The following is a 13,500-nucleotide window of genomic DNA, read 5'->3' as shown; positions in this document are numbered from 1 at the left end:
GTATATTGCAAGTAGGTCATGGGATACACCTTGATACACTGTAACTGTGCTAGAGCTGTTGTGGACATAAATATCCCTCCACTTCATAGCAATAAACTTGGAAACACAGAACAAAACACTTCCAGTCCCGGTAATATAATCTTAGTAGCTCAACAGACTTTTCATATTATGTAAGACTTTTATGACTGCTCGACTAAACGTGAAACGATAATTTTGCCCGTAACTTTATCAGCAATCTCGTATTACCCTGTTACCTTCATTAACCGTTTCAACATTTCCATCACACAGTAGGCCATGCATACTTCACAACAGGATCTATACTCACTGTGTTAACTGCGGTAGATATGTACACTTTTTCTTTTCCAGGAACGCCTGGGTATGTATGTCCATCAGGTTCTGTTTATGTTACTCTGTTAGGACGAGGTTATTCTATTGTTAGGTTACGTTAAGCGTGGGTTACCAGAAATCACCCTCGGAAAACTTAGCGTGCAGTGCTGAAATAACACAGAGAGCGGCAGTATGGGTTGATATCCAGCCAGCCTGGCTGCCTGGGGTGGTCATGGGATCAGCACTCACCTGTCCGTTGGTGCCCTCGTCCTCATCCGTGGCGGTGAGCACGGTCACTGTGGCACCAACCTCGCTGTTCTCCACTACCTCTGCAGTGTACGAGGCGCCAGAGAACCGCGGCGAGCAGTCGTTTACGTCCACCACCTGCATATACACACACCACCCACGCCACCATGCCAACGTTAGCTAGCTTGAAGTAAAGTATGTGTGTGTGTGTGTGTGTAATTCACCCGGTCAGTCAGGATCACTTGATGGTCGTGATCGTCAGCTTTTTACCCTCCCGGAAGGGAGCTGAGAGCTCATATAGTCCGATCTAAGGGCAAGGCTGTGACTTTCACACACGCACACACCCGTCCCCTTGCTCAAGGGGGACAGTAACCACCCACTTCGTCAGTGAAACTTTTCGCAACCTGAGCGAGGCGCGAACTCCCGTTTTTTATGATCCACCAGTTGGCAAGCGAGAACGTTACCACTGCACCAGCGAGCGGTGTGTGTGTGTGTGTGTGTGTGTGTGTGTGTGTGTGTGTGTAAATGAAACCGATCATAAAAAACAACTGAAGACAGTATCATTTTCATACAGTTGTGTCCTGAATTATACTGTGAGGTTGGCTTTTGGGAGGAGAAGAGGGGAGTCTGTCGTTCTGTCTTCGATCTGTCATCTGTTATTATTCTTTGAGATGGTTTGACAGAATATCTAAATAAATATGCAAATGTTTAACCCCTTGAATCGAGTGGCAACTTCATTAATTTATTCTTGCTTTCCCCAGATTAAATCATTCAGTGTTGCAACGATCTCTCACAGTGAAAGGGCTATCTACTGTATACATCATAGCAAATGTTCAAAAAGCCTTTCCTGAGCAAATAAAAAAGACGCCATCAGATTTTATTGACTAAAAAAGTGTCTACTCGTATAATACTGTCCTAAACATTACACAGTGAAAGAATTTATAAAAGTTGCGTCTATAATTCATTCTAGACATGATACAGTGAAGTGTTATAGAATTAATGTCTATAATTCACTCTAGGCATGATGCAACTATAGATGTTATAGAAACAGCGTCTATAATCCATTCTAGATATGACACAGTGAAAGATGTTACAAAAACTGCGTCTATAATCCATTTTAGACATGACACAGTAAATGATGCTATTGAAATTTCGTCTTTAACCTATTCTAGACATGACACTGAAAGATGTTTACGAGCGAGCAAGTGTAGCGAAGGGACGTGTACTCTTCGTTCATCTGAGAAATGAGCGGCCAGACACGACCCGGCCCGGTCCAACACGACACGGCCCGACCACGATGGTTTTGAGAGGCTAATAACTTTTCTACTATGTGAGGTAGAGAATAAGTTCTTTCACCAGGTACTGGATACATTCAATAAATTTTGTTTTTAGCTATATATATACTCATGAGACCAAAGAAACGCCTTGGAATCCCAACTTTCCAAGGTAATGTACCGAGGTCTTCAATTGACATGCTCCACTAGGAAATCGATTTAAATAAAAATTTCCTGTTGTAACAGTATGTTTTCTTGCATGAATTCTAACAACTGAATATCGGCCCAGAGATTAAGCTCATAATATTATAAGAACGTTTCCTCTATGTTTTGGGGATGAAATCAGCATGGATAATCGCCCAAGTTCTAGGTATTATCATTCGATCAATAGCCAAGCGTTTACCGATGCAGTTCATAGACACGGCAAGTCGGGAGCAGCGAAATGAACATTGCACGTGTGATAAAAGCTACGGCGTCTCTCTTTGTGCACATCCAGAGAGAAAACGTGAGAAAGTAAATATTTTAGCTCAATTATTCTCCTGTTATTGTTCAACTACCTCACCAGAAATGTTGAAAGTTTACCCCAAGATGAAATTATGATGACAGGCGTATGTACAACCGCTCGTTCGCTTGTCACGCGCTCATAATGCACAATTTACTGGTACATGACAGTGTGAAAGGTATTGAGACAACAGCGTCTGTAAGTCACTCTAGACATGACACAGTGAAAGATTTTATGGAAACAGCGTCTACAATTCAATCTAAACATGACACAGTGAAAGATATTATACAAATCCACTCTAGACTTGATACAGTGAAAGATATTATGGAAATCCACTCGAGACGCGATAACTGGCGATATATTAATACTCACCACGACTGAGAGTGTCATATAGTCGAGCAAGGGAGGTTTGGTGAGGGTTTTGTTGGTGACGGTGATGTGGTGGAGGGGGCGTCGCTCCTGGTCCAGGGGTCTGTGCACCACCACTGCGCCACTCTCCGTCACAGTGAAGGGGCCTTCGTCTTCTCCGTCACTGCCAACTTCGTCACACTGTATGGAGTACTCTACTTGCTGAGGACCTGACAGCCACAGTCTTGTCACCTCCGTCCCTGCAATGCATCATAAACTCTGTTACAGCCATGATAAAAAGTTTGCCGACGCCTCCCCTCTGGCTGTGGCAATGGAAGGTGTTATATGTATGTAACAACAATATGATGAACACAACAAAAAGGTATGAGAAGAATGTCTAATCTCTGTCGTTTGGCGAGGAATGAGAGATACAGAAAGCAGAACAAGACGCTGGCAGAGGATAGTTGGCAGTCTTTTGTTCATGGCCGTACAGTCCTTGTTTCGACCGTATTATCAAAACTAAGGCCGTGAAGGTATAAGCAAACCCACCTCATTTTTCTGACGACCATTGATGGAACACCTATAATTGTTAGATGTGATCAGCATGCATCACACACATTACAGAGTGTAGTCAGCAGCTATCCAGAATGTTAAACCTGACCTATCATCAAATGCTTTATAAATTATCTTTAAAAATGTGTACATGAGTTTGTGATCTCCGTTTTAATAATACTGTCCATACTTTCTTGCGCACCTGAGTCAGAAGGCCTGAATCCAAAGGTGTTCCTGCTCAACAGTCCACCCAGTGTTTATGTATATTCAAACTTCATGATATGATGAAATGTGTGTGTGTGTGTGTGTGTGTGTGTGTGTGTGTGTGTGTGTGTGTGTGTGTGTGTGTGTGTGTGTGTGTGTGTGTGTGTGTGTGTGTGTGTGTGTGTGTGTGTGTGTGTGTGTGTGTGTGTGTGTGTGTGTGTGTTGCCAAGGTGTGATGTGTAGAAAACCCTGGATTAAACACGCATTCCAACCAGGGTGGGCTAGACACTATGGAAAAGACTATTCTCTGGCGGTATGATAACCATAATATCTGCCGAGACTAACTTCCCATTTATCACAGTTACTTTTGTATTAACCATATACCATTAAGCTGACTACATTGTACTGGCCCTTATATTTTACCAACAGCATAGTTTTGATGATATGATAGTCTTTACAGTATAAGAAACACATAGCCACTGAAAGTGTGCTTACTGCTCTGCGTGTATCAGTGTGGCAGCCGGTCTGTCGCAATGCAACTCAGTGTTTTACATACTAGTCAGTGTGGTGCCGACTCATTTATTCACCTCTCTCTCTCTCTCTCTCTCTCGTGTCTGCTACGAGTAAACCTTTGTAATAACAGGCGTTCCAGGTTAATCAGGTGTTTCATGGTTAAAGCATGTTATTCTGTTGATAGTGTAAGTGAGCATATTTTACGGAGCAATGAATCCACCTGTTGAGTGTTCAAGACGTTGTGATATACTGGAAGACTGAGTGAGAATAACATACAATGAATCAAATGACCATGTGGGTGCTGGAGAGGGAAGCCCTCATGCGGAAGCACTGATATGGCCGGGCGGCTCCACTTCCCGGTTCTATAAATGTCCCTTGACACCCTCCTTATCTTCCAAACTGTGACAGTGGGATGCAGGAAAGGGGCAACTTCAGCATGCAGTTCACTGGGTTTACATTTCAGATGAACCTGAGGCTATTATAATGACACCAAGAACAACCACCACCACCATTACTACTACTGCTACTACTACTGACCTAGAGGGGCATCCTCCCTGATGAAGAACTGGGCATATTGTGTGCTGCAGCGGGGGGGCAGGGAGGTGCTGGGCAGGATGAGGACGGTGACAGGCACGTCGGAGTGGTGTCGGGGAGAGCCACCATCTTCGCCGCGGATAAAAAACTGATACACCTCGTTCTCTGTAATATAACAAGGTCCTCTCGTCTATATCTCCTACTTGACCCCTAACTAATTCCACTCCTCTCCGTCTTCTACTTAACCCCTAACAAGTTCTTTGCCTTTAAGTCTCCTACTTACCCCGTAACTAATTCCTCTCGTCTGCATCTCCTACTTAGCCCTCAGAATCCGGGTGATGTCCTTTTTATATTACTCTTTCTGCTACTAGACATATTCATTTAACCTATAAAAGGGTTCTTGCACTGGAAGGGTTTAATCAGAATGTATTTAACACTTCCAGTTCGAAAAGGCTATAATAAAGTAAATGAACATTACATCCCCTAGATGAATGAGTTACTTGTGAAGAATTATATCGCTGCCACCTCTTCCCGGATCCTCAACAACACAAGTAACTCACATGGGGGTAAATGTCGGTCTTAACAAGGCATGTTTACAGTTACAGTTAATTTGTTTTTCAGTTAGGTTAGGTCCCACTAGGTTGGGTCTGGAGATTCGTGGATAAAACTAAAAGGAAAAAAAATAAAATATAACACCCAGATCTAACCAAACAGATCTAACCTAATCGTGAAGCAATGTAACTGTGACCTAAATCTATTTCAAACTCATGTTTACCGTCATGTTGCTATTCCGACACATTATGGAAGGCTCGCTGATCTCTTCATCCGTCGTGAGTTGATAACATTACGCTTCCATATACTATAGTTACATCCTGGCTCACTTTCTCTTAGTCAGTATCCTTCTACAGCACATGACACCTCATATAGTGGGGAACATAAACCCACGTATCAACGAATACATAAAAATGTGATGCTATGATAAAGGAAGTGATACTACGTGGTGAGACTGCAATACATAAAATACTGATTCAGACAACTACAGCGTTTGGTGTTTGTGTTGTACATGTTTGTGTTGTATATTTTGCAGGGGTGGACGGCATCAAGTTGTTTTACTTACGTTTGGCATCTGGCAATACACAGATAGACAGATACTGCAACAGTAAGAGTACAGTACGCGTGGGGAGTTAATGCTGTCATATGTGTTGTGTGCAGTTGTTTTTCAACGTGTCTGTGGAGTGCAGTACTTTAACCCACCCCGTCCCGACCGATTTTCCACCACTGACTCCCCCCAATCCTGACCAATTTTGGAAAAAAAAAATTTTGGCTCAAACCTTTGCTTTTGGTGAGGAACATTAAAAATTCATAGAGAAATCGCTCACCTGATGTTTAAAATACTGGATACAGGTAGCAGTACCCCTTATTTTACTGGGTTTTCTATCAGGCTGGCTCCAAAGAAAACGAGTTCTATGGGAGGGTAACTATTCCACACCACTCATAAACGGTATTCATTTATTTATTTGGTACGGATTTATATGCAGTACGAGAGTATATTGGTTTTTGCACAGTAATATAGGCAATATAAGCATTGTTTCACTGATCAAACACATCAACATACCTGACCTTTTTGGGTGACATTACCTGATCATCATTTCTGACTGTTTCTTCCTCTAATGCTACGTAAACACCGTCCTCCATATTGTCATCGACTGGGGAATCACTCTGGCCTTGAATTTCGTACCATGGCACGACATGTCTTTACTGGGCAGGTCACTGGTAACAGGTGAATTGCCGAGACAATGGCACAGGGGGAGGGGGGGGAGGTCATGCGGGGTAAGGCATTGTCCCTGCCTGGCATCTTGTAGAGGAAGGTGTCCCATGTATACGTACCAAAAATCACACGCGAAATTTGAAAAATGTGCAAATGACAGACCTTGCAATTGCGGTGCATTTATATACGTCAATGGGAGTCACAGTGACAAAACATTCTGCATTTTATATTTGTTTCTTCAAGACTGTTGGATTCAGCTTATACTCCTTTCACTGTAACTTGGCCATCTTTAGTGCTAAGTTGTAACACGGGAATATGATGCTAGTCATAAAGCAGTGCTATGGTAACGATTTAGAGCTGTAGCATCGTCTTTTTCTGCCACTGAGCTATGTGAAATAAGCTGCAAAAGGATGAAAACCTATGTCACATAAATGTGAAATAAAGCTATAGTTATAACCTCTTGTAATGAAGAGATCATTGACGGCTGCCTTTAAGCACCCCAGCAAGAGAAGTGCTCCTAAGAAGAATAAAGGTATCTAGCAGTAGCAAGAATAAATAAAAAATACATATCCGAAAGGAAGTTTTGACTGTGATTATACAACACAGTGATTTATATTAATACTCTAATTAAACCTGTTCTCTCTAACGACGCCTTAATCTATTTTTCTTATTTCCAAATGATTTTATTAGTGTAGTAGACATTTTTCGAGCTATAGGGGTTACATTTTGTCTTCATTACACTTTCTTTACAAAAGATCTCCCTCATACTAAATAAAATCATCTGTAGGTATCAAATAATAAATCAGCTGAATACATCACCAGAGTCATAAGGTTAAAATGTTAAGGGGCCAGAGGAGTAGTAAACTTTATGAAAGGACACTATTTGGACACCGGGGTTGGGCAAGGAGCAGTTTCATTATGTGAATCGCGTTAAAACAGATTTTACTATTCTTCCACAAGACTCATCAACAATTCATTACAAAAAAAAAAAAAAAAAAAAAAGGCTCCACCACAACACCACCCCTTGGTGAGACAGCACTAGCATGTATTTCAGTATGAATGATGGGTATCGGCAGTGAGGTGGTAACATGTGGCATGTGAAAGAAGTATGTTGGGCCTCAGCGAATGGACTGTCAAGTCTATGCCCAGAATCGAACAAACAAGACTCCACTCATGCCTATTACTAGCCCATCCTTGAGGATTGTCTTTTTACTCTAACTTGACCTAGAATTGCCGCCTCTCCACCTTGATTAATGAGTTGCAACGACATATAAAGTTTTTTTCAGATGCTAGTTACGAGGACGTGCTATGGAAAGGACGTAGAACCATAGTAGTCATTTTTTTTTCTTTTTTTTTTTTTTAGTCATTCAGCTACCTGAAATAAAATGTAATAGGACAGAAATCTGGACCATGTTAAGATGAAAAACGAGCAGTATCCTCCGTCCCATATCTGCCCCCTCCTTCCCGTCCTTTTCTAACTTGCATCTCACATTTATCTGTAAACTGTGCACGCAACCCATCTAGATTTCACACGTTTCTCAAGTCATGTATCTCATACCCCGTTTGTAAAACATGTATTTTACCATGGTTTAAAAATTCCATTCTCCATCCATTCATACTTGCCTTTGTAATCTCCTCATTCAGAGGACATATCTTCACACAGTAGCTGCTCGAGAGGCAACAACGGCTTTATTTCGCGCGTGCGTGTGTGTGTGTGTGTGTGTGTGTGTGTGTGTGTGTGTGTGTGTGTGTGTGTGTGTGTGTGTGTGTGTGTGTGTACAAAAAACTAAACCAGTTTTTTTCTAATTATAGCCACGCTTGGCGCAAGGGTTTCATCCACTTTAGACCTAACCTGGGGAAAAGGCTCGCAGCACGGCAGGAATGACGTTATTCATCTTAGAGATCATTCAGTCATATGTAAAAAAAAAAAAAAATCGATGGTAAACTGGTCACATTACCAACTCCTATTCTTACTACTGTGCGCTGGAGCGTGGTATGGTGTTGTCCGCTGATAAACGGAATCTACAAGAGTGGCTGACGTACAACAAGCAACGGCATTAATCACTGTCTACTCATTATGAATTTGTGAGATCATGAACAGAAATTTATTACACCTCGTACACGCACTCCATAACCCTTGCAAACTCACGTATTAGCCTTTTTATTTCTTAGTATTTTTCATTCATACATATAACAGTATATTTGTGCAATGGTACGAATGAATCTCTCTCTCTCTCTCTCTCTCAATCAAATTATTTTACCATTTCTTACTATCAAAAAACGATTTGCTTTCATGTCCATTAAATTACCTGTCACTATCACTCACTCAGCTATTGACTCCCAAGTTTCATGTATATTAATTAACCAGTCACTCACTCTCCCACACCTTTGAAAGCAGGAAATGTTACCATAGGCTTATTTTTGGGAGGGGAAAGGTCACGCACACTTAGTGACAAGGGAGGTGAGATGTTTTAATATTTACAATGACATACACTTATTAGTTACTTACATCAGAGTCCTGTCCAACCTGCAGCTTACTCACAATGTCCTTCATCTGGGAAAACACTACAGCACCAGTCCTAATGAACAATATTTCTGATGCGGGTGCAAAATTAGCGACACGGGAGAAAAGGGAACTTTTTGCTTCTCAAATATTTAACGTAGTTCAGTGTGCTCTGCTAAGCATTTTTCCTACCTGCTAGAGACTTTGCACTGAATACATATTAAAACATTAATTCAAAACTGATTTTATGCAGGCATTAAAAGCACGCCACAAGGAATGTCCACAGTGAAGTACCCATTCATTGCATCGACTGAAAGAGTTGTTCTAAGTGCTTAACTAACTCACTTTTTACCGTCGGAAACAATCGTGTCCTTTAACTTCTCGTTTACATACAGTACTTTCACATATCGCTGTGCACGTTTACAAGCTTGAGATAGCTGTTGTATGTATATATATATATATATATATATATATATATATATATATATATATATATATATATATATATATATATATATATATATTCATATATATATATATATATATATATATATATATATATATATATATATATATATATATATATATATATATATATATTCATATATATATATATATATATATATATATATATATATATATATATATATATATATATATATATATATTCATTTCATTTCATTGCCAGACGCCATGTATCCCAAACGGGGTGGCCAAGGGCTTAGAGTTAATTATTTTACAGGGAAGGGCATTAATCCTCCACCAACCCCACTTGACACGTAGGGATGCCAACAGCATCTGGTGTTCCCAGGCGGTCACCCATCCAAGTACTAACCAGACCCAAAGTTACTTATATATATATATATATATATATATATATATATATATATATATATATATATATATATATATATATATATATATATAAGCAACGTCTTTACTTATTAGTGTTCCAAATATGATTTCCTTTAAACAGTCGGACTATGGCAATCTTTCTAACCTCTTTCTACATTATATCTATGTTGCTTTCCTCTACCACACCTATTTCTATGCAGAATTCTTTTATTCTTGATTCTGAAAGGCAAAGAACTCGCTTCCCCAGAACAGTTCTCCCCAAACTTAAACCTACAGCAGTTCAAGTCCAACTTTTTATCAGTGGAGGACACCTGTAATCTGGTGTATGGATTATTTTTTATTTCATTTGTTTTTCCGTCCTCCGTTCATCTTCCGTAAAAAAAAATATAATAATAATAATAATAATAATAATAATTATAATACTAATAATAATAATAATAATAATAATAATAATAATAATAATAATAATCTGTCTGTATTTTCTGAAATATCTGTCTGAAAAATTTAATGCCGGTTATCACCTTCGGATATCATCTCCGAGCACTGATCTACCCACAGAACAAGTCAATACTTTTTATAAATGACCTAAAATTACCAGAAAATTACTCTATCAGTATCCTTCCTCTTTGAGTTCCAGTATATCTGATCTTCTAATTCTGCAAATAGTAACAAAGTGTCCTTCAGAAAACTAATTTATCTCTGTATCTTACCTTCTGTGCCTTCAAACGATTATGTTTTGATGTTATTGGCATTATCATGTTGCAAAGTAAAGGTCCTCAGTAATACACTTTGATTTTCCCTAAAATAAGTATTATCTTAGGGTCTTTCCAAGAGCCTTGGAGGTGTGTAGAGCATATAACAAATTATCTTCTCGGGTTTTTAAGTATTCTCATATTTATATGCTAAACAAAGCCAAGAAGGAAAAACACTAATTTTGTTAGCTTAACTGTTGTTTTATGAAAGGTTGCTTTGTAAAATGTATCGCCACCAGATATAATATAAATTCTTTATGGTATCTCTGCAAGAGGAATACCTTCATTTCAGACACGTGGTGAATGTGGCATACGTACTCAGACCGCCATCAATCGCTCTTAGTTTACAATGCTACCAAACTAAAGCACCTGCATGGAGGAGTTGCCTGTGTGGCGGTCCACGAACTATTATAAGTGGCAGTGCTCGACAAATGAGGCAACCATCCCTCTTTATTAGACAGCATTGGTTTAGATGATGTGATACAGTTTGTGCACTTCAAGTGAAATAAAATTGTTTACATTTATATTATAGATCCAGGCCCATACTCCCTTTAATTTCGTAAGCTTTCTAGCACCTCATCCTTAAATATTTCAACAGCATTTTTCACCCGATATTGTTTTCTATGTTATCCCCCTTTCATATTATCACGTACTGATTATGCAGAAGTAAACTGGTAAGGAGGAGATGCTAGAAAGTCTCGAAACCCTACAGGAAAACACTAACAGACAGTACAGGCGAGGCTGACTTACCCAGACCCTTAGCACTGCGGGCGAGGGTGACTTGGCCGCTGGAGGGGTCGACCTTGAATAGTGTCACCGCCTCCGAGCTGCTGGCTTCGTATATGAAATACTGTATTTCACTGTTCACACCGATGTCTGCATCACTCGCTTCCACCTGAAAAGCATCACTTAAACCACGTACTGTAATTCCTTGAATTACATATTTTATTGGTTTGTGCCTGCTGCCTCAAGACAATATCATTCAGCTTACAGGAGACCTCCTGTAGTGAAATGGTTTGCCAAACCTGTAATAAACCCATTCAGTTATATACTCTCTCATCAGTTGACTAAAGAAGTCTGACGGTAACAAGAAATATAAATACATCTTCGGGCTGAGCTGGTTAATAATGTTCTATACCCACCATCAGGCAATGTGCCTCTGAAGCCCCGACCCCTTCCTGAAGTACTGGCCTCAAGTCAACGGCCTTCCTCTTGCCGTGTGGTGGGTGAGAAAGCGGGGCTTTAGAGACAAATTGCCAGGTGATGGGTATAGTATCAGTGTTTAAGCAAGAAAGAGAAAGATCTAGTCATCAGTTTATATATATATATATATATATATATATATATATATGTATATTACTGCCACATAAATAAGAAAATGTAATTCTCGCATAATATAGGAGACCTGAACAACGTGTAATTTAAATTCGCCAGAAGCTCGGACGACAATAACAATTATGTAATAATTCAAGAATCTTGTACGACAATAAGTATTAAGTAAAATGTGAAATTTCACATTAAATAATGATCAAATTTATTCCCATTTTTGCTAACAGTCTTCGCATGAGTCAGCCAGAAATGATAACAGAACTAAGATAATAAATCAAATAAAAGCAAAGAAAAGAGGGGAGGTAACTGAATAAAAATGTTTCATCCCTCAGTCAGACTGAGAAGAGTTTAATCATTACCAGAAGGAGAGGCTGGGAAAATAAAAAAGAGAGGAAAATGAAACATGGATTATACTCCAGTTTCGCCACTGTGTGCGCGCACTAATTTCTGCCTCAGAAGAGTGTATATGTGTAGAAGAGTGTATGTTTTGACAGTAGGGGCACACGGAGAGAAATTATGTGTTGAGGTAGTAGGAAAGGGAAGAGGCACTTGAGCATAAAGATAATAGAAGGCTCTGAAGGGCAATTAAAAGGTCTGAAAGAGTGATAAGTTTGTGAAGCACCGAGGTAAGGACATTGAGGAAGTAAAACAACTGGCGGAGAACACAACAGGATGGATGATGAGTGAATCTAGGTGCACAATCGAGAACAAACGTCGACTAATTATGTCACCCGTACGACTTTGCATTTTCTTTTCCTAATTAATATTCCCGAGCTCAGACGCCTAGTATGTTTCATGTTTCTCTGCTGACAGATATTTCTCTTTGATGCGATGCGTCAGGGAGGAAAGTGACGAACATATCCTCATTGTGAAGTATACGCTATGGAACAGTAGGCAAACACATATCCTGACTGTGCAGGTAAATATTAAGGGTTACATCCTTTTTTGATCTTAGAAGTTGATGGAACTGAATCAACCCACAGTGTTGCAAAAACGATGCGTTACAATGAAGCTTGTTTAGTAAGAATGGTTTCATCCAGGGAGTGGAGTTGAGTCACTGGCCACTGCGAGTTTTGGACTACAAGGAAGTTGAAAATATCGACAGTGAAAATATTTGTAGCATTGGCACAAATCGCACTTAAAATAGAAAATTATCACGCGTAAATAACTTTGATATTATATAAGGTACTTCCCGAACAATGATGTGCTTCGATTTCTTTGAAAATAAGGAAAGTACAGTATTGAGACAGTCCACCTTTCCACAGTTCTTGAGAAATTGCTTATTACTTTCCTCATTTACGGCAAAATCGAAGCCTAACAATGTTCAGCAAGCACTTGATGGTACGTCAAAGTTATTTTCACACGACATCTGCCTGCATAAAACGCAGTTTATGAATGCTACGAAAGTTGTTAATGTCAATATTTTCAGTTTCCTTGTGGCTCAGAACTAGCAAGCAGTTAATCTGACGGCTTGAATGATAAATGAAATGATAAATGTCTTATTTTATTGGGTACCCTCCTAAGTGATTATCCTGTACTGCTCTCTGTCTTCTGTCTTTGAATTGCCCCCATCTCTTATTGTTATCATGGAAAAGCATGTTGTGATGATGATGATGATGATGATGATGATGATAAGGAGGAGGAGGAAGAGGAGGAGGAGGAGGAGGAGGAGGAGGTGTTAGTGGTGGTGGTGGTGGAGGAGGAGGCTGAGGCATCTACATTTTGCTGTTTCAGAAGTTTCATACCTAGTCGTATCTACACAAAACTTGCTTTGTTTTACCGTAGTTATTGCC

At 39.7% G+C, this 13,500-nt stretch overlaps 1 protein-coding gene across 1 annotated transcript in view; it reads right to left on the bottom strand.

Moving 5' to 3' along the window:
* LOC145415347 (fat-like cadherin-related tumor suppressor homolog) overlaps window positions 1–13,500 on the bottom strand; it is a 394,573-nt gene that overhangs the window by 94,594 nt on the left and 286,479 nt on the right. The window contains exons 25-28 of the mRNA XM_080284623.1: window positions 11,129–11,273; window positions 4,504–4,665; window positions 2,722–2,957; window positions 577–711 (exon numbers count right to left, since the gene is read on the bottom strand). Of these exons, the coding sequence (XP_080140749.1) occupies window positions 577–711; window positions 2,722–2,957; window positions 4,504–4,665; window positions 11,129–11,273 (678 nt within the window). The remainder of the gene's footprint in view (window positions 1–576; window positions 712–2,721; window positions 2,958–4,503; window positions 4,666–11,128; window positions 11,274–13,500) is intronic.

The sequence above is a fragment of the Coenobita brevimanus genome, chromosome 102, assembly GCF_032717465.1.
Source record: "Coenobita brevimanus isolate Jiangsu-jjx chromosome 102, ASM3271746v2, whole genome shotgun sequence".
Lineage (NCBI taxonomy): Eukaryota > Metazoa > Arthropoda > Malacostraca > Decapoda > Coenobitidae > Coenobita > Coenobita brevimanus.
This window is presented reverse-complemented; position numbering and strand designations above follow the sequence as displayed.